The following is a 22,660-nucleotide window of genomic DNA, read 5'->3' on the forward strand; positions in this document are numbered from 1 at the left end:
CCCGCAGTTGACACAAATGGGAGGCAGGGCACATGGAGTATTGGGATGTGATGGGCGTCCGCAATCTTGACATGTGAGGCTGGAAGTGCAGCGAGAAGACATATGGCCGAACTTCCAGCACTTAAAGCAGCGCATCGGGGGAGGGATATAGGGCTTAACGTCGCATCGGTAGACCATCACCTTGACCTTTTCTGGTAATGTATCCCCTTCGAAGGCCAAGATGAAGGCACTGGTAGCAATCTGATTTTCCTTCGGACCCCGATGAACGCGCCGCACGAAATGTACACCTCGGCGCTCTAAATTGGCGCGCAGCTCTTCATCAGACTGCAAAAGAAGATCCCTATGGTAAATAACTCCCTGGACCATATTTAAACTCTTATGGGGTGTGATCGTAATGGCAACATCCCCCAACTTGTCACAAGCAAGTAACCGTCGTGATTGGGCAGAGGATGCCGTTTGTATCAGGACTGACCCAGAGCGCATTTTTGACGAGCCCTCCACCTCCCCAAACTTGTCCTCTAAATGCTCGACGAAGAACTGAGGCTTTGTGGAGAGAAAAGACTCCCCATCAGCCCTCGTAAAAACTAAGAAGCGGGGCGAATAACTGCTACTGCCATCCTGAGACTTGCGTTCCTCCGACGGTGTGGCCAGGGAGGGGAACGTTTTCGGATCGTACATCTGAGTGTTAAACTGAGCCCGAGAACGCTTGGAGACTGCTGGCGGCTGGCCACCAGCGAGAGACGATGTACCACACTTCATTGCGGGTCATCCGCCCTGATGCCACCTACTCCGACCAAGGGCCCTCCGCACGGGTGCCACCCAGCCACGGCAAGAGCCACCTGGCAGGATGACCGTTGCCAGGAGTCCCGATAGCCCAGGAGGATAGGCATCTACTCCTTGGCATACGTGGGGAGTTAATGGCGCAGGCATCAGTAGAGCGATCCCTGTGTTGTCAGGGGGCTACAACCAAAAGGGTACATGGCGGCCCCACCACAACAGACTGGCTACCGTGCTGGGTGTTAGGTAACATGTGGTCCACGGTCGCCGTCGGTGCAGAAAGAGGCACTGCACAGTGCAAGGTGTAATCTGCACGCAGAAACAGAGTCATGCCCAAGAGATGGAGAGCGGACAGGACTGCAGTTCAACGGTGTATAAGCTGGCGAAAGGTCTGATCGCAAGATGGACACAATGCACCAAGTAAGGCGCCCTTCCCCAATCAGCTCGTTCTTCGGAAAATTTTGAGATGGCGGTCAAACCAAACAGGGGACCATCATATAAGGCCGAAAAGTTTGAGACTCCTTTTAGTAGCCTCTTACGACAGGCATGAATACCGCGGGCCTATTCAAACCCCCGAACCCGCAGAGGGAGAAGCTGTTGTTGGAACACAGCATCACCACTGGAGTACAAATATAGTACACCTGATCAGCCAAAGTAGTCACATAATCCTTTGCAGTAATGCACCATTGCAGAGAAACCATGGGGCCAATGAAATATAACAATGTGGCTGTCCAAATCATCATCAAAGATGCGCCTTCTTTTATTCTTGGGACACAAACCTAGCCAGAAGTTGCAACAGCAAGCAACAAGACTCACACGCAAGCAGGTGAATGACTTTCTTTCATTGCTCTACAGTCCAGGTAGTATGGCTTCAGCACCATGTTTTCCTGTTATTGGCGTTTTCGTCACTGATGAGTGGTTCTGGAATTCCACCTCACCCCACAATGCCCACTTTATAGAGCTCCCTTCATGTTGGTGTGGTGCTGACAGGGTTTACGGGGGTGAGATTCAGTTCTGCAGTGTCTTTTGCAGCTGATGTCCTCTTATTTTTCATCACAATCTTTCTCAATGATCATCTGTCAAGATCACTCAGTGTGCACTTTCGTTCCAATTGTGACTAAGTGAATGTTGTTTTCCTGCTTTTTATGTATGTGAAATAAATCTTTGACACAGTGGGTCTTGAAACCTCAAACACTTCGGTTCTCTTTACTTCGGAAGCATCCATGATACAACCACCAACAATTTGCTAATGTTTGAACTCACTTCTAATTTAATGCACTCACAACTACACAGATCTTTGTTATAACCACAACTGGCACTTGTAACGTATTAAAGACATTGCACAGGTGCTGTTCATGGTCAAATACAACAGCACACTCTGCACGCTGTGCATTTACGTTCAAGCATGCATTTCTCACAGTGTTTTGATCTTTTAATTCAACTCCTGCAACTGCATTCTGAGCCCTGGATAAGGAAGCAAAGCTTACATAAAAATCAGTCCCATGTCTTCAATTGTGATTGTGTAACATTACATTTCATTTGGAACAGGTTTTTATTAAGAACAATAAAAACCACTAAGGTGTAGATGTCTGAGGAAGTGAGTGTAAGAATTCCAAGAGCCTTCAAAAGGCTTCTGCAAGACATAAGATTATTTACTTTACATAACTGTCTCTCTGCTCCCTTTTGCTGAAAAAATGCTTCATTTTTTTTAGGTGCACTGCCCCAGGTCAGAGCACTCCACATCATGCCCAAACCATTCATCATTGCCAAACTGCCACAACAGTTGAGCAGTTCACTTCCAATTCCTCGGCCAGCTTTCATTCTTGATGTTTTTGGATCCAAAATGATGTGTTCGACACTTTTATTTTGTATTTGAGCATACAAATAACCACATCACATCACACCACAAAATAAACACACACATATGCAGCTATGATAATTACAGTAATCGGCTTATGTTAGATAAGGTTTGCATGACACTGCATGTGACCAAGTGTTTGAAGACTGCAATTCATCATTGTTACTGGGGGATAACAGTCAAAAATATAACATTATAGCTTAGTATTGTACTTTAGCACAATGGTTAGTTTGTAAACTTGTCATGTTTAAGGTTGTAGGTTCAAATATTGTGAATTTTTACTTCTAAATCTAATCAAAAGAGTTCAGTTATCATGTAAATAAAATAGAAAGAAACTTCCACATGGGAAAAATATATTAAAAACAAAGATTCCAAGACTTACAAAGTGGGAAAGCGCCGATAGACAGGCACAAGAAAATAACACACAAAGACACACACAAAATTTCTATCTTTCGCAACCAACGGTTGCTTCTTCAGGAAAGAGGGAAGGAGAGGGAAAGACGAAAGGATGTGGGTTTTAAGGGAGAGGGTAAGGAGTTATTCCAATCCTGGGAGCGGAAAGACTTACCTTAGGGGGAAAAAAGGATAGGTATATACTCGCGCGCACGTGCACACACACACGCACACACACACACACACACACATTTTTATTCAATCAATTATTTTAAAGGAAATTTTTTCATATCTAATTCTTTGATAAGTCATTTCCATAATCATATTGACTTTTTTATTTGCTCTTATTTTTCTATCTATCATTCTTTTTTCGTCTGGTATCTGCCTGTGTCATTTATAATCTGCAAACAAGTGCCAACCAGGGATGATTATCCATTGTTAACGCAGCAAGTTGTGCAGCCAATGTGAAGTTAGTTTCAGGTAACCAATGATAGCAAGAAATTACAACTGAACTTTTTCTGTCTCAAGTTTGTTTGTAGAGGTTAGCCTTAAATGCCATGAACAAAGTGATCATGATTTTAGTTCTGCCGGAAGTTGCTGACCACTGCTTTCTCAGACACATTACACATCATGAGGTGGTTAGCTTACAACATGAGTTTAAATTCAGGGCTACAAAGTGTGTTATCTGCCACTGTTCAGCCATTGGTCACTTAAAATCAGCTGTCAACAGAGAAAGTCACATTTCCGACTACCTTGTAAAATCCAATTCCAACACTGCTCTACGTTACACATTTACAGCACTTGTGAAGTGACTTGCCTTATTTGTGTGTTACCTATACTGAGCAGTAGCCAGCATCTTATGTGGCAACACCATAGCAGCAAATGACTGATGTCAACTGTCAAGTAATTTTAAAAGAACTATAGGTTAGCCATGTCTTTGACTCCATTGTGTTGGAGAGATATGTTCCATAAATCAAGAAAAATGAAAAAGATTGTTGAGACGAGATTGTGGTGTCTTAAGACCTTGCTCTGGCCAGTGACATGATAGTCAAGCACAGGATAAGCACAACAGTAGATCTGATTATACTTAGACCACTGGTGCCTGGCACACAGGATATGCCCTCGCTGAGGTTGTGCAGGCACAGGTTGTTTTGCATGCCACAGTGCTGAAGAAGTACCATGAGTATCTTGGTAAAGGGAAAACTACTGACATAAGGCTCAACTGCCATGGGAAGCAAAATATTGATAATAAAGGTCACAGTTGGCTATCATTGACAGCAAAACTGAATGGAGAGGTCACAAGCAGCAAATCATTCAGTTGTTCAGATCTGGTTGGGAATCCCCAAAAGCAACCACACCATCCAAAACCACATCTTTCCTACTATGAGAATAGAAGCCACTGTCTGTCTCGCACCTGCCACCTGCCCCAGAGTCCCAGAAATGGAGTTTAGTTTTAATTCTGCCAATTTTTTTTATTCTGTAAAGATATTAGTAAATAAAATATGGTACAGTTCCAGCATACTTAGAATAGAGATTGTTAAACAGTGTTCTGTACTTACTCACCAACTGATAATATGCAACTGATTCTAGCTGATTTGGATCAGTTGTTCTAAGTCTTGGAAGGAAGTTTCTAAAAACAAGGAAAAGAAACAGAAATTTTCATGGTATATAGCCACAGAACAATAATTAAGATTACCATTCCAACAGCAGACATATTTCTTACAAATTTTAAAATCATTACGAAAAATCTGTTCACTCTTTTTTAAACATAAATACTGATCTTTCACGAAATACACCATTCCTTGTCATTACTGGTACTTATAACTGCCATTAGGCAATAATATAATGCTGTTTAAAAATAAATCAAAACGCAGTTTCTGTCTATATCAAAATCTAATAACTGATATATCATGCTTGTATCAAGAATGCCGGTAACAAATTTTGGTGTAAATTTATCCTCCTCCTGTTTAAATAAATATTATACGCGATTTCTTCTGTAAAAGTAATAAGAACACCTTCTGTTTCAAATTGAGACCTAAAACATTTTAATTAGCTTCAAAATGCAGCCAACAATATAAAATATATTCATAATCAAATGAGTGAAGTATGATCAGTTTCTGAAAGAAACAAAGTTTTTTGAATTCAATTTTTAAAACAATGTTCATAATGCAGTCATACTAAATTCAAAACCATAAGTTAATCTTTGACTTAAACAGAAGTCATAAAAATAAGCTCTTGGAACTTCTCACTTCCATGATGTTAGAAAGTCATTTGTTACTTTTACTTTTCGCTTTTCTTTTTTTAAAATAAATACATAAATAAAATAGTAGGTTAGAATGCCTTGTTAATGCCCAGAGTTCCAGTTGTGAGGTGTGTTGAGTAAATGAGTCCTTCTACAAATTAGAGAGAAGAGAAGTATGTATTTCCTAATTGCTGGAACAGGAGCACCTGCAGTAGGGCTGTATGACCGTAAGAATTAAAAATCTAACATTAAATCTCCAATTTTCAGATTATTTCTTGTTACTTTCATCAACAGAAATGGAAAGTCGTGTTGCTGGTGGGTAGGAAAACACATGTCTATGCTTGCTTCAGGAGAATAATACATGGAGGAACAACAACATCTGATAAGGCATTACCTTCTGAGATTCAAATTCTGAGTAAATATATTCTCACTTCCAACATGTCAGAGATGGCACAATACCCAGAAATAAACTGTATGGTGTAAATGGAAATAGAAGACAGAGACAGAAAATAATGATGACAGAAGATTGGGAATATGATGAATTAAGGGCCAAAAATCTGATATACTACACACAAAATAATAGACAACATTTGCAAGCTACTAGATGCATGTCCATGTACACTATCTAAAGATACACTCACCAAATGTTCACATTTGTCCGGATGTTGGTCTGGTTTATGTGATACTGAAAGAGTGTGTAAGCTGTACAACAATGACACACACATATTAGAAACAAAAATAATGCAACAGATTATCAGATCTACTAAAAGAGCCCTAAATCATTTTAAAAAATGTAAATGGTGTATTATCATGTATACCAGTCAGAAAATATCTAGCTCGAAGTTTGTGTCACAAACAGAAAACCGGAAAAAAATTATCAAAGCCATCCCAAATATATCATGTTTAATACTTGATTGCTTAAGAAGAATCCATTGTACCATACACAGTACGCATTTGAATGACATCAGAAAACAATATGTTTGTAAACAAATAAAAAAAACTCATCTTCACATTTAGTGAGAAGAAAGACATTAAGAATGGAAGCAGAAGGCCCAACAAATCACTCTGCATATGTGTACAGAAATGAAGGCAACATCCATGGCACATAGCCCAACTTTGCGAGTTGTGCCTACAGGACAGGTCCAAGACAAATTGTGTTCTCCAACAGCTTGAAGAACCAATGGAATAATAAAAGCAGTACAGCCCATTTCTGCTGGGACAAGTACTCAGAAGTCTGAAGGCAAGAACAATAATTGAAGGAAACACTAAATTAATCCAAGCAGTCACAATAATAATGAATTTAAAATTGGAGACAGATGTAAAACAGAAAACTGCTGCCCCATATCACTTCTTTCTGCTTTCTCCAAAATATCAGAGAAACTGACGAATGAACTTTGTAATTGTAATCAACACAGTTTTCATGCAAAATGCAGCACAGAAACTGCAGCCATAGACTACATGCAAGAAATAATTAAAATTGTGGAGAGATACAAAAGTGTAGTGGGAATCAATTTAGATCCATCTAGAGCCCCGTCTGCCATGAAATCCTTCTTGACAAGCTGGAAGCAATAGGTATTAGAGAACGAGCTAAAAATTGATTTCATTCATTTATCAAAAACAGATCTCAAATTGTAGAGCTCCACAATAGTTATTAAAACCAAAAAATAAGGTAAGTTTCGAAAACAAAGGACATTACTTTTGGAGTATCCCAAGGCAGCATCTTAGGGCATTATTCATTTTCACATATGTAAATGACTTACAGTTACAATATAATACAGTCAAAATTGTATTATATGCAGATGACACAAGTCTAACAATGAGAAACTTTAAAACCTAATTACATTCCACTACTGATAAAATTCTAAAAAGTATTGACACTTGATTCAGCTCAAATAAACTTAATGCTAAATACCAAGAAAACTAATTACTTACAGTCTGGTAAAATTATTCAGGATGAAGACATTAATCTACAATTGTATGATATACTAAAACAGAAAGTGCAGTTTACAAAACTGTTAGGAATGTGTATAGATGAAGCTATGAATTGGAAACACCATGTAAGATTCCTTACACACAGACTTATCTCAGCCTGTTTCGCACCCAAGAGTTATCACAAATGTTTGTGCTTTAGAAGGCATCAGAATGGCATACTTTGGGTATTTTCATTCCATTGACTCATATGGAATAGCATTCTGTGCCACCTCAAAACTTAATTTAACAGAAATTTTTATCTCACAAAAATGGGCTGTCCGAACAATTACCCACAGTCCTACACAAGCTCAGTGGGGACCTCTTTTCAGGAAATTATGAATACTTACTCTGCCATTGCACTATATATTTAAAAGTGTACACTTTACCAAAGCAGATCTCTCAACAGTCACCACAAAAATTCTTACTGTACAACTATAGCACAAGGAACAGGAAAGATCTCCACATAGAACAAATAAAAAAAGCACAAACTAAGAAGCATGTAAGCTATGAGGGTATTAAGCTCTACAATGCAGTTCCTCAACACATTAAAGACTTCAAGGACAATATAAATTTTAAATGAGAACTTAGAAAAATTTTAATTGATAAATGCTGCTTCTCAGTAAATGAAGAACTTGAAGATTTTTCTAGTCAGTAAATGAATATATTGAAGATAAAAGAAATTATTTTGTAAACTAATCTCCAATATATGAAATTCAGTTGCGTGACAAATCCTGTACAAAGTTTCTATCATTGTATGTTGCAATTTATACTTTACTAATTCACTATTTTTGATACTATTTATTCTATTGTAGCTATTACTGGAAAATAAATTACTGAACACCACTCATATGCAAAGAAATTGTAAATTACTAGTACTTGTTGTATGCAATTTCATTTTATACATTCCGTATTTTTCATTTCTTCCTGTATGTATGACAAGTCCAATATCATTTGTACAAAGGCAAGGGCACTAAAAATAAATAAATAAAAATACATTTGTGTTAAAAAGTTGAGTGCACAGCAAATATTGTTCTAGAAGTGATGGTAAAACTTCATGTTGGTATTTATTTCATTTCCGGATATAGCTCAAGGAGGACAATCCATAGTGTCATAGCTCTTTAACAGACTGATAAAGAGTGGTTCTATGCGATAAAGAGAACAACTTGCTGTTGGTTTGTTGTAATGATCCAAGCTGTTATGCATGCTGTGGAGCATAACAGACCTACATATTTAATTCATCAATTAATTCATGCCCCCTCCCCTCCCCCTCCCCCTCTCCCTCTCCCTCCCCCTCCCCCTCCCCCTCTCCCTCTCCCTCTCCCTCTCCCTCTCCCTCTCCCTCTCCCTCTCCCTCTATATATACATATATTAAAAACAAAGATTCCAAGACTTACCAAGCGGGAAAGCGCCAGCAGACAGGCACATGAACAAAACACACAAACACACACACAGAATTACGAGCTTTCGCAACTGGCAGTTGCTTCGTCAGGAAAGAGGGAAGGAGAGGGAAAAATGAAAGGATGTGGGTTTTAAGGGAGAGGGTAAGGAGTCATTCCAATCCCGGGAGCGGAAAGACTTCCCTTAGGGGAAAAAAAGGACAGGTGTACACTCGCACACACACATCCACACACATATCCATCCGCACATACACAGACACAAGCAGACAATATATATATATATATATATATATATATATATATATATATATATATATGGGGGGGGTGAGGGCGCGCGCCCGCATATACCTATTCTTTTTTCCCCCTAAGGTAAGTCTTTCTGCTCCCGGGATTGGAATGACTCCTTACCCTCTCCCTTAAAACCCACATCCTTTCGTCTTTCCCTCTCCTTCCCTCTTTCCTGAAGAAGCAATCGTAGGTTGCGAAAGCTAGATATTGTGTATGTGGGTTTGTGTGTTATTTTATTGTGCCTGTCTATCGGCGCTTTCCCGCTTGGTAAGTCTTGGAATCTTTGTTTTTAATACATCACACACACTATAAAAAGAGAGCTTCTTAAAGATTCCAAAATCTGGAGGTATGATGCCTGTTTCTTCATTTGCACATCCTGTTCCACAAAATTCCTACTTCACCAATTGCTAACAAACGGACCATTATTGCCTTAAAGTGTTGTAATATATATGAATTTGTCTAGCAGTGTTCCTAAGATTTAATTTCTTAGCACTGACTACACAGCATTCTATTTTCCCACATATTTAAATGGATTGTCAAACATGAAAGTGGTATTAACTGTTGTAATCTAGAAATTTTGATTACTAACATGAAATTTACCATTTTATCATATCAATCCATGTTGTAATGTTACATTAAAGATCAAATCAGTAGAAATTGTATAATCTAAGAAATACTCTGACACAGAAATTTAAATGTGGCTTACGAGAGGACGGAATAAAATTATGGAAAAGTCTGTGTTCTCTAATAAATTCTTTACAAAAACATTATGTAGACCTATGCACCTTTTGTTGTGTAGCAATTCCTGACAAGTCTATGTGAACATGTCATCAAAAGCAGACTGCTGTGGAATGAGAAAATGATGTTGCTACACATATTTTTTATCTATTGTTATTGATGTATGAAATGCTACACTAAATTTTTTGTTTGGGGTGCTGCTGCTGTTAAAAAATAAAAATAAAGAACAAACTAAACACTTATTTCATTGTCATATTGTCTTAGTCATTACTTATATACCCGGCATATCATTTTTATCACAAACTACCTTGTTCTACACTAGACATTACCTACAAACAAAAATTAATAACTGTAGCACCTAATTACAACCAGAGTTGATTAATAATCAGTACTCACAGTTTTGTGGGATTCTTGCCATCTTTAACACTTGCTACACCTGTGCTAACATTTATTGAAGAGCCACACTTGGCACTCTCCATTCTTCTCTGTTCAGCAGGTGTTCACTGAGCTGTAAAAAATCATTTTAGTAACTGAATTATTAACATTAATTCATTCATCCATCTGTTTGATTGAATCTGATTGAATGAGTCAGTACACAGGGGCTACATGAACAAAAGGAGTCAAAGTATGCTTTTATAAATACCAAGCAATTAATTGAAACTTTGCCTCTACACTACATCACAGATTTCTGTCAAGGGGAGCAAGAACGGGCACTCCAAACACTATTTTGAAATAATATTCTTCACTGCCTTACAATAAGACATCAAGGGTTCCCAACAATTTTCAAAGCAACAGAGCCCAGTATATCACAATAATAGTCAAGGATGTTAGAAGACAAATTAATAACTTTTACATGCGGGTTTCTGTGGGCATAAACATACTTTCATATTCACACAGTACTTTTGCAATGAACAATAACCAGAGCTCCATAATAACAGAGATGACCACCCTTTAACCACAGACCTTGCTGCAATGCGGTTAACTTGGGCACCAGTTATTAGGCTTTCTTCCTGTTCCATTCGTGTATGGAGCACAGGAAGGATGACTGATTGAATGACTGTGTGTGTGCAGTAATTATTCTAGTCTTAGCCTCAGGATCTCTGTGTGAACAATACATAGGCAACTGTCATGTATTCCTAGAGAAATCATTTAAAGCCAGTTCTTGAAGCTTTGTTATAGACTTTCTTGGAATAGTTTATGTCTGCCTTCAAGACTCTGACAGTTCTGTTCCTTCAGTATCTTTGTGACGCACTCCCATGGATTAAACAAACCTGTGACTGTTCATGCTGCCCTTCTCTGTATACTTTCAATATCCCCTGTCATTCCTATCTAGTATGGCTCCCACACACTTGAGCAATACCTAAGATGAGTCGCACAAGTGATTTGAAAGCAATCTCTTTAGTGGACTGATTGCACTTCTTCAGTAATGTACCAATAAACCAAAGTATACCACATGCTGGACCCACAACTGCACCTATGTGATCATTCCATTTCATACCCCCACAAAGTTTACACCCAGGTATTTGTATGAGCTGGCAGATTCCAACTGTGACTCATTGATATTATAGTCATAGGATATCATGTTTTTTCCGTTTTGTGAAGTGCACAGTTTTACATTCCTGAAATTTTACACAGTTTCTCTCAGATAGTACTTCACTACAGATAACTACATCATCTGCAAAAAGTCTGAGGTTATTATTGATATTGGCTGCAATGTCATTAATTTACAACATGAGCAGCTAGGGTCCTAATACACGTCCCAGGGGCAAACCCAAAGTTATTTCTACATCTGATGATGACTCTCCATTCAAGATAACATGGTCTGTCCTCCCTACCAAAAATTCCTTAATCCAGTCACAAATTTCACTTGATACACCATATGATAGTAGGTGCAACCATATTTGAGGGATGTATGTGCAGAGCTCAGACAAACACATGGCTCCTCAAGAAGGGCAGTAGCCTCTTCAAGAGTTGCAGGGGCAGAAGTTTGGATGACTGATCTGGGCTTGAAACACTTGCCAGCAAGGGCATGCAGCTTTACAGTATAATATTCTGGAGGTAAAATAGTCCCCCATTCGGATCTCCGGGTGGGGACTCCTCAAGAGGATGTCATTATCAGGAGAAAGAAAACTGGCGTTCTACGGATCGGAGTGTGTAATGTCAGATCTTTTAATCAGGCAGGAAGGTTAGAAAATTTGAAAAGGGAAATGGATAGGTTAAAGTTAGATATAGTGGAAATTAAAGAAGTTCAGTGGCAGGAGGAACAAGACTTTTGGTTAGGTGAATACAGGGTTATAAGTACAAAATAAAATAGGGGTAATGCAGGAGTATGTTTAATAATGAGCATTGACAGTAGTGCCGAAGTCCCCACACAGGCGAAGGGATCCATTGGGTTTCCGTATGAATGCGACCTGGATATCCTGACTAAACCAGAGGTTGTACAGAGTTTCAGGGAGAGCATAAGGGAACAATTGTCAGGAATGGGGGAAAGAAATACAGTAGAAGAAGAATGGGTAGCTTTGAGAGATGAAATAGTGAAGGCAGCAGAGGATCAAGTAGGTAAAAACACGAGGGTTAGTAGAAATCCTTGGGTAACAGAAGATATATTGAATTTAATTTATGAAAGGAGAAAATATAAAACTGCAGTAAATGAAGCAGGCAAAAAAGAATACAAACATCTCAAAAATGAGATCGACAGGAAGTGTATAATGGCTAAGCAGGGATGGCTAGAGGACAAATGTAAGGATGTAGAGGTGTATATCACTAGGGTAAGGCAGATAATGCCTACAGGAAAATTATAGGGACCTTTGAAGAAAAGAGAGCAACTTGTATGAATATCAAGAGGACAGATGGAAACCCAGTTCTAAGCAAAGAAAGGAAAGCAGAAAGGTGCAAGGAGTATATAGAGGATCTATACAATGGCGATGTACTTGAGGACAATATTATGGGAATGGAAGAGGATGTAGATGAAGATGAAATGGGAAATACGATACTGCGTGAAGAGTATGACAGAGCACTGAAAGACCTGAGTCGAAACAAGGCCCTGGGAGTGGACAACATTCCATTAGAACGGTCTTGAGAGAGCCAATCTTGACAAAACTCTACCATCTGGTGAGCAAGATGTATGAGACAGGCGAAATACCCTCAGACTTCAAGAAGAATATAATAATTCCAGCAGGTGTTGACAGATGTGAAAATTGTTGAACTATCAGTTTAATAAGTCACAGCTGCAAAACACTAACGCGAATTCTTTACAGATGAATGGAAAAACTGGTAGAAGCTGACCTCGGGGAAGATCAGTTTGGATTTCATAGAAATATTGGAACACGTGAGGCAATACTGACCCTACGACTTATCTTAGAAGAATGATTAAGGAAAGGCAAACCTACGTTTCGAGCATTTGTAGACTTAGAGGAAGCTTTTGACAATGTCGACTAGAATGCTCTCTTTCAAATTCTAACGGTGGCAGGGGTAAAATACAGGGAGCGAAAGGCTATTTACAATTTGTATAGAAACCAGTTGGCAGTTGCAGAGTCGTGGGCACGAAAGGGAAGCAGTGGTTGGTAAGGGAGTGAGACAGGGTAGTAGCCTCTCCCCCATGTTATTCAATCGGTATATTGAGCAAGCAGTAAAGGAAACAAAAGAAAAATTCAGAGTAGGTATTAAAATCCATGGAGAAGAAATGAAAACTTTGTGGTTCGCCGATGACATTGTAATTCTGCCACAGATAGCAAAGGACTTGGAAGAGCAGTTGAACGGAATGGACAGTGTCTTGAAAGGAGGATATAAGATGAACATCAACAAAAGCAAAACGAGGATAATGGAATGTAGTCTAATTAAGTCGAGTGATGCTGAGGGAATTAGATTAGGAAATGAGCCACTTAAAGTAGTAAAGGAGTTTAGCTATTTGGGGAGCGAAATAACTGATGATGGTCGAAGTAGAGAGGATATAAAATGTAGACTGGCAGTGGTAAAGAAATTTGTTAACATCGAGTATAGATTTAAGTGTCAGGAAGTCGTTTCTGAAAGTATTTGTATGGAGTGTAGCCATGTATGGAAGTGAAACAAGGACGATAAACAGCTTGGACAAGAAGAGAATAGAAGCTTTCGAAATGTGGTGCTACAGAAGAATGCTGAAGATTACATGGGTAGATCACATAACTAATGAGGAGGTACTGAACAGAATTGGGGAGGAGTTTGTGGCACAACTTGAAAAGAAGAAGGGACTGGTTGGTGGGACATGTTCTGAGGCATCAGGGGATCACAAATGTAGCATTGGAGGGCAGTGTGGAGGGTAAAAATTGTAGAGGGAGACCAAGAGATGAATACACTAAGCAGATTCAGAAGGATGTAGGTTGCAGTAGGTACTGGGAGATGAAGAAGCTTGCACAGGATAGAGTAGCGTGGAGAGCTGCATCAAACTAGTCTCAGGACGAAGACCACAACAACAACGAGAAGATAATGATCACTTCTCTGGGACATAATAATTCTCCTGAGCCACCTATATATACATAGTCCTTATTTCAGTGGATGCCCATGATGAAATGAAGAACAATTGCCATCTATACTTTACAGCAGTAAGGCTTGGACAATCTCAGCTGGAAATGGGCAACGAATCAGAGGTGTGGAAACGACGTCATTAAGAAGAACAGGTGGGTATAGATGTGATATGCAGTGCAACTAGAGCTTGAAAGCGCAAATGAACAGACTAAGGTGTACAGAAATAATCGGAGAGCTCGTGTAGGAAGAATGAATGGAAACAGAATGCCTAAAATAGCAATGAATTATCAACCAATAGCGAAATGATCAATAGACAGACCAGGAAACAGGTGTAGATATCAAGTTAACTAACCACAAGCATAGAAGAACTTTACAAGAGGATGTAACAGACAAATGCCTAACACATGATGGAAGAAGAAGGAGAGTTCCATAGAGGAATATCAACAGATGCAGTATTTGTGATTACCGTAAATAACTGAAAAACATGCAGAATTTAATCAAAGGCCCACTTGACACTTCTTGATCTGGAAATAGCCTCTGAGAAAGTTAAGAGAGAAAAACTGTGGAGCATAACGAAGAAAAGACAGTACCTACTACATTTAATAGGCACCTTAAGCAGCCTACGCAAAAACACGACAATCACCTTAGATAGAAATGGAGAGGTGGCAGTACCTTCAACAGTAGTGGGGAGGATGCAGATTATCAGGCGAGGGTGTAGCATCCAGCCCACAATTTTTAATATTTATTGCACGAATAGAGAACCACGCTTCATGCAAGTATTAGACAAAGAGACTACTCTGAATTGCATTTTATATGCAAATGATGTCACAATTTGAATAGTGAAAGAGAATAAACAGCAGAAAGGAATTTATCTTCTAAGCAAAATATTATGCGAAATCCCATAAAAACAAAAATAGTAGGCCTTATGAACATTACAGTAGCAGAACAGATCCATCATTTTAGTTATCTGTGCATCACATAAAAATATAAAAAGGGCAACAAAGTAAGCTCTATAAAGCTCAAATAAGATTTCTTAGAGCTGTGAAAGATTTTGCCAGAGAAGACAGTAAAAAAACAGTCATGGAAATAAACAAATTTAACATATGAAACAGAACTGACGACAACAGAAGAATATGGAGGGAATATCACGGTGGAATGAACAATGGCAGACAACTTTAAAAGTTAGAAATAATTTATAACACCCCAGGCTGAAGAAGTCCAGGAAGGGAAAGGAAGCGATGGGCGCCTAACTAGGCAAAGGCCTAGCACTTTTTAAGAGGTGAGACGGTTTAATAACAATGGAGCATTAACGAAAAAGAGTATTTAAATGAACTATATTCACGAAAAATTTTTCACATAACAAGCTAAGCATATAATTGCTGAAAATAAATTACGGTTTATACAAAATTCCTACAAAACTTGAAACTGAGCCAAAATCTATACATTACTGTTTACGGTACGGCGATGATGGACAAACCACACAAATTACTGGCGCGTTTAACCTGCAACAGCGCTGTTCAACTCGTGTGGTTCGTTCAAAGACACACATAGGAAAAAATAGCATATGGTCACGACTGTAAGGCACTTCGAAACCGACTGTCCAGTTAGATATGCTACAATAATATTATTAATCAGCCATAGATGGCTTATCCTCGAATTCTTTCTTAATTATACAAACGACCGTAAAACTGAAATTTGGAACATCAAAAGTACTATGTGGAAGGGATAGTTATTCCCTTCTTTTTTTGCTTCCATGAAAGGTACTGAATGGAGGGGCAAGTAAATCTGCTTCAGCTTCTTTTGTCTTACCATTACGTCTCGCTCGTCCTCAGACTGCACAAATCAAAAGCCTTCGGTTGAACATAGTTTTGCTTCAGCACCCGCTCGCCGACATTCGAGGTAGTCCCAATACCGTAACAAAGTACCAGAATGAACTCCATTGTTGAATATGAGGGAATGAGTGGTAGCCGTGTGAACTAAGTGCAATATTGTCGCATAAACCATGTTAACAGTAGAAGTCTGTTCGGCAGGAGTATTTTTTTATGATGCTACTGGTACGAAATGGCTGTAGAATTGACACTGTGTAAACAGCATGCGTTCACAGAGGCGGGCCGGGAGTAAGGTTTCTTCTCGTAGGCAGAAGATAGGGGCAGGAGAAGTAGGAGAATTCGCGCACCTTCCCGGATCATTCTTAAATCGTTTTTTCCAGTTTTTTTTTTTCAGTTTACACCCCTCTGTGCCCTTGGCGGGGGCTTATCTTGCCGCCAGCTCATCTCCAACGGGCATCTTCAACGCGGTTTTGGCGCTCCCATTTAACACTTTCCGCTCTGCTGTCGGACCCAGGATATTAGCAAGACTAGGCGGCAGCCTAGGGTGGCAAAATTTTTGGAGAGGGCAGAAGAAATTTTAATTTTTTTTTAAATTTGTGGTAAGAACTATGGGACCAAACTGCTGAGGTCATCGGTCCCTAGGCTTACTCACTAATTAAACTAACTTACGCTAAAGAGAATACACACACCCATGCCCAAGGGAGGACTCGAACCTCCGACGGAAGAAATTAATTTCAAATCAAACTGCAAAGAATTGTGCAACTTAGAAGAGACAGAGGAAAAATTAAAACACCGAACTGCTTTCAGAAGCATGCCGATGTTACCTAGTAAGTCTTAACTTACTTTGACGGAAGTAAACACGTCGCCTCTACCTATCTCTCAACAGCAAAGCAACCGCTACTGAGCACGAAACGGAAACACTCATGACCTTCACTTCACCTCTGTCGACGGCTGCAGCGAGGCATTTCGATGCTTCACCATGTCTGCAAACAGTAGAGCATAATTTCTAAGGTCAAGAAAAAAATTATTCGCGCTAGAACATAGTTCCACTTCTTTATTTGTCCATTTTTCCAATTAAGTAAAATAAGAAAATGATACCAAATTTGATTTCACTGATATGTTCAGTTGAGTTCTAGTCTAAGATATTCAGTACATTCTTCCTATTTCCACTATTTTTCGAATTTTCAAAAACTGAGGACAAGAAATTAGAAACTGAGAACGTATGTGTTCAACTAGTTTCAAAGGATCTGAGGGCAAAGCATGAAAACTGAGAACTGTCCCCAGAACATGAGAATGTCTGGTCATCTTAGTTAATTGATTAAAAGTAGAGTAGGAGATTTGCACTGTTGTGCTGTTCTTTGTTGTTGGCGGTGGAGGCAGGGGCGGGGTAGGGGGTATCTGGGAGATCGATGGCAGTATAAAAGAGGGGGCGTCATTTTTAAGTTCTCGCCCAGGGCGGCAAAACGCCTAGCAACGACCCTGGTCGGATCTCGTTCCAAATTGATTTTCAGCCTTCACTCGAACGACGCTCGACACGTTGTTTTTTTTTTTATTCCTTTCTTCTTATGGTCTGTTATCGGGCGAAGTGAAATACGTTCCGTTATGTAGTAATGACTCCGACAGTTTGATGGTGGAAGTTGTCTGCCCTTTGTAACAGTTCACTTGCTTAGGCGTGTGTACTATTTGTTCATAGCGTCACGAAGCAACTCTCCCTAATACCGAATCGGCATACGTCGGTCAACACCGGCCCGCTAACAGCCTGCGGCCACAGTGGGGCAGATGTCGGTGGATTCCGCTGACGACCGACATCGGCCGAAGACGACTGATCTGTTCAAATCAGTACGCCAATATGAGCGAGGTCACACTATAGCCGATTTCATCGTCCGAAGGTACAGACTTCGGACGACTATAGGTGAATTATAACCACTCTTTTCCTTCGCTCAAACTGACCGATGTCTTCACACACAAATGTGGGCTGCGTGAAACTGATAAATTTTACTCAATAAAGATCAAACAATGGAAAATCCAGGATGGATTGTAACAATATTATGAGAAGGAAGTTGCTATTCACCATATAGCGGAGATGCTGAGTCGGAGATAGACAACAAAAAGACGTTCACTGATCCAAGAAAGAGTGACTTTGTGGCATTCTGAGAGTAAAAATATTACAATCGGAATGTAGTTGGTAATCTGTGGACTGGAAAAGCAGTTCTGTAGGAAACCACAAGGGGCAGTATGTTTAGTGCGAATTTTAGGTGTAAATTATAACCTGAAATAATAATTTGTTCAAGTGGAAAGCGCGGCGTATCTTACCACGTTATCGGTGTCAAGCATCACTACTTTCTCTGGTTTCGACTCTGCCATTCTTCGACAGATACCGAGACTCCTCAGTGAGGTGTCCCGAAGGGGGACGCACGCCATATCACAGTCCACAGACGAATGTCCAGATTCTTTTGACCAGACCGTGTACAAGGGCGAGGCAAAAAACAAATTCTTTCTACCCCACACCGAGATAAACACATAACGAAACAGAAAACGACACTCAATATGAAGTCTAAAACCTCTGGTTCATTACCAACAGCTCAGACATAAGGAATGAGACCCATGCTCTCCCGGTCCTTTTAACGGGATAGGTCTCGAATGTCTTACACTGCGCCACCATACAGCAGTCATTTACCTCCTGACATTAGCCCACGAACACTCGTTTGAAACCTCGCGTATGTAAGCTCAGCGAACACTATTGATGGCCCCCCATCAGCCCCGTATCTACGATATTTCCTAATCGGGGCAATAACTTGACAGTGGAGAGACGCTGACTAGAGCGGAGCGCTTGCTGGTGTTGCTGCCGTCGCTAACTGTTGTACTTTCGAGATGCCGCCCAAGACTAGCGGGAAGGCCGCCAAGAAGGCTGGCAAGGCGCAGAAGAACATTTCGAAGGGCGACAAGAAGAAGAAGAAACTCAAGAGGAAGGAGAGCTATGCCATCTACATCTACAAGGTGCTGAAGCAGGTGCACCCTGACACGGGCATCTCGTCGAAGGCGATGAGCATCATGAACAGCTTCGTGAACATTTTCGAGCGCATTGCGGCCGAGGCTTCTCGCCTGACGCACTACAACAAGCGCTCGACCACCACGTCCCGCGAGATCCAGATCTCTGTGCGGCTCTTTCTGCCTTGCGAGCTGGCCAAGCACTCCGTGAGCGAGGGCACAAAGGCGTTGACCAAGTACACGAGCTCTCGAGCGTCTAAGATAAGACGTCAAAATTTTTTTAAAATCTATTTCTTAAAAAAACGTTCGTTTTGTAGCGCACATCTTACTGAAGGGTCTGATGTATAAAACACATATGTTCGAAGAAATGTAAGACTTGTTATTTGGTCTTAAAGTATGCCAAAGTGCAGTGCCACGTCGGTTCCCACGACATTTTTCTACCGCACACCATTGCACTTCGCTCTGTGCAAATGAAACATACATATTTTGTAATGGATAGCATCAAACCGAGAACAGTAGAAATGAAAATGCCCTGTGGTGTGTCTCCTGTTCCCAGTCGGCGGTTTGACATCCTACCCCTTAAAAAAACTCACAATTAATACTGAATGGGATTATTTGTAACCAGCAGAACACTTCAGAAAATTTAGACTCTTTATTGCCTATTAGTTACTAATTTCTCTTTTGCATGGCATAAAATTAAATATACGAAACCTGAAACCAGTAAAAACAACAGACTAGTAAGACAGTACAAATTTGATCAGTCCTTACGTCCCAGCATTTTGTCCTCTCTAATCTTGGTACAGTTTTTACACGGCGTATTTTCCTCTCTGCAAAAGAATCTATTATCTCATCACAGTTCATCAAACGTTTTGCTTCATGAAAAATCTAAATGTCGTTGTCTAATACTGGAAAAGCTGTTAATAAGAATAGTACACAAGACTGGTTTGGTTTCTCCACTTGATTACGTTATTTTGTCACTGTCTGCTAGCTAAAACGAAATGGGCGTTTCCAATACTGCAGCAGTCTCAACATACGTCAAACAAGCGAGACTGTTTTGGCACAGATGGTCATTTTTATCTATCTCACTTACATAAATAACGTGACAATGTAATTCACTAAGTACCAATATCAAATGTATATTAGGCCTGCTAGAAGCAAAAGGTTTTGTTAGGAAACAGTTTCACATTTCATTCGGACGCTCCAGTTTCTAAAGCATGAGATCGAAAAGTAGTAGTACGACATTTGGAATCGTCATATTCTTCCATAGGATTTGTGTCCCCTGATCATTCATCCTTCTAGCAAACAATCTTTTCATCAGTTATTCTGTAACCATTCCTGCCATTTTCAAAACTTATTCTCCGGCTAAGTTCACTAAACCTGCCAGAATCACCAGTTTTGCTATCCTGCATTTATTCTCCTGTTAGGCGTAATTACGTGTTGGTACAACAAATTTTCCTCGCTATTCCGAGAATAGAACCTAAGAAGCTGCTAACCGGAGACTGCGCAACAACTGGCCCTTAGTGTGAAGCAATCTGGCAAATGTTTTTTATACAAATTTCATTTTCTTGAAACACCGAGAAGATTGAAAAACGTAATCTTTCTTACCTGCTTTCCCTGTTAGTGCTTTATTTCCACTCTAGTACTCGAATCTATGGATTTCGCTAGTAATCATAACAACGCTGATCAGTCAACCACACGGACAAACAGCGACTGGTATTCACCGGTTCGGGTTTATTCGATTCAGGTCGTATAGCCCCGTCCCCTTTTGTCTGCGGGAAGGTCATTTTATTTCTAGATGCGACGGGGATTTCCCTGGCAGAGACATCACGGACACTTGGCACGCATTCAAAAATCAATGTACGATTCGTTCAGAAATCAGCTTAGAATGTGTTCAAAAACTAACTGGCACGCATTTCAAAGCCGTATGAATAGTCGATATACCAACGTGCGCTGGATACTAGGCGCTTCTTCAAGAATATGAATTTGGAGCCCCCTAAAATTGCCGCGCGGGGCAAATGCCCAGGTTTGTCCCCTCCCCCCCCCCCCCCCCTTAGATCCGGGACTGTCCCCCTTAAAAGAGTACTCTGGCCGGTTTGGTACGCTATAGATAGGTGGTCGTCAAATTTACGCACTCAAAAGTATCCGGACACCTGGCTGAAAATGACTTAAAAAGTTCGTGGCGCCTTCCATCGGTAATGCTGGAATTCAATATGGTGTTGGCCCACCCTTAGCCTTGAGGTCAACTTCCACTCTCGCAGGCATACGTTCAGTCAGGTGCTGGAAGGTTTCTTTGGGAATGGCAGCCTATTCTTGACGGCGTGCTGCTCTGAGGAGAAGTATCGATGTCAGACGGTGAGGCTTGGCACGAAGTCGGCCTTCCCAAAAATCCCAAAAGTGCTCTAGAGGGTTCAGGTCAGGACTCTGTGCAGGCCAGTCCTTTACAGGAATGTTGTCGTCGTCTAACCACTCCGCCACAGGCCGTGCATTAAGAACAGATGATCGATCGTGTTGAAAGATGCAATCGCCATCCTCGAATTGCTCTTCACAAGTGTGAAGCAAGAAGGCGCTTAATACATCAATGTAGGCCTGAGCTGTGTTTTTTTTTATTCCACAATAACAGTAACTAAAATGGCTACAATGAAATGACATAAATAAGGTGACAGATAATTGCAGTCATAAATTACAGCATTCAAAGAATGAGTCTTTAGCAGTAGCACAATTTAGCACCTTCACTATCACCTTCAACTGGTGGCAGTTCCGCATGCACATTTTCTTCTGCACCCTGAGCTTCCTCATCATCATTTACCAGACCCAAATTAATCATTCAGTAAATCCTTGATGTGTGTTCCTTCCAGGGTAAATTACGTGGACAGAAGAGCAGTCCCAAACAGCGACATCGCAAAATCCCCCACTGACTTGTTATTTTTGTCAGTTCCAGCCTTCTAAACGCATCCATAGTGAGTTCAAGACCTTCATTTATATCAGACACCAGATGTTTGTCGCCATATTCTCGTATCTGCTGTACTACTGATTTATTTTCCATATACCCAATCTGTTCAAGACAATTCGGAGCATGTTACCGTATTTTTTATTGTGAAAAATAGTGCAAATCGCTCTGAGCACTATGGGACTTAACATTTATGGTCATCATTCCCCTAGAACTTAGAACTACGAAAAGCTAACTAACCTAAGGACATCACACAACACCCAGTTATCACGAGGCAGATAAAATCCCTGACCCAGCCGGGAATCGAACCTGGGAACCCGGCCGTGGGAAGCGAGAACGCTACCGCACGACCACGAGCTGCGGACTCTTATTGTGATTCTGATATTTAAGTATTTTCTCGAATTTATTTTCCATATACATCTTGTATTCAATATGTTCATCGCTCCCAATATTATTAAAAACATAACTTGTATATCTGCCCATTAACCAAACCACTGCGTTATTTTTTGCCTGAGGGTAGTAACTTTCCTCTGGTCTGAAGAAAACGTTAGTCGTTACATTGTTTGCTGAAGTTCTTGTTATTTGAGCAATTTCCTCCCTAGTCCACCTCCAGTTGATAATCCGATCTCCAAGTGTGTAACGATGAGGCACACTATCAACGAGATTGCATTTGCTGCAGAGATTACTGTCACTTAAACCAGTGGCAAAGAGACGCTCATTAGTGCTGATTAT

At 40.3% G+C, this 22,660-nt stretch overlaps 1 protein-coding gene across 1 annotated transcript in view; it reads right to left on the bottom strand.

The window, feature by feature from the left end:
- The window catches only part of LOC126281289 (multidrug resistance protein homolog 49-like), a 290,653-nt gene that overhangs the window by 210,185 nt on the left and 57,808 nt on the right, over positions 1–22,660 (bottom strand). Inside the window, exons 2-3 of the mRNA XM_049980112.1 lie at positions 10,061–10,172; positions 4,592–4,658 (exon numbers count right to left, since the gene is read on the bottom strand). Coding sequence (XP_049836069.1) covers positions 4,592–4,658; positions 10,061–10,143 — 150 coding nt within the window. The 5' untranslated portion in view covers positions 10,144–10,172. The remainder of the gene's footprint in view (positions 1–4,591; positions 4,659–10,060; positions 10,173–22,660) is intronic.

Source organism: Schistocerca gregaria, chromosome 7 (genome assembly GCF_023897955.1).
Source record: "Schistocerca gregaria isolate iqSchGreg1 chromosome 7, iqSchGreg1.2, whole genome shotgun sequence".
In the NCBI taxonomy this organism is placed as follows: Eukaryota; Metazoa; Arthropoda; class Insecta; order Orthoptera; family Acrididae; genus Schistocerca; species Schistocerca gregaria.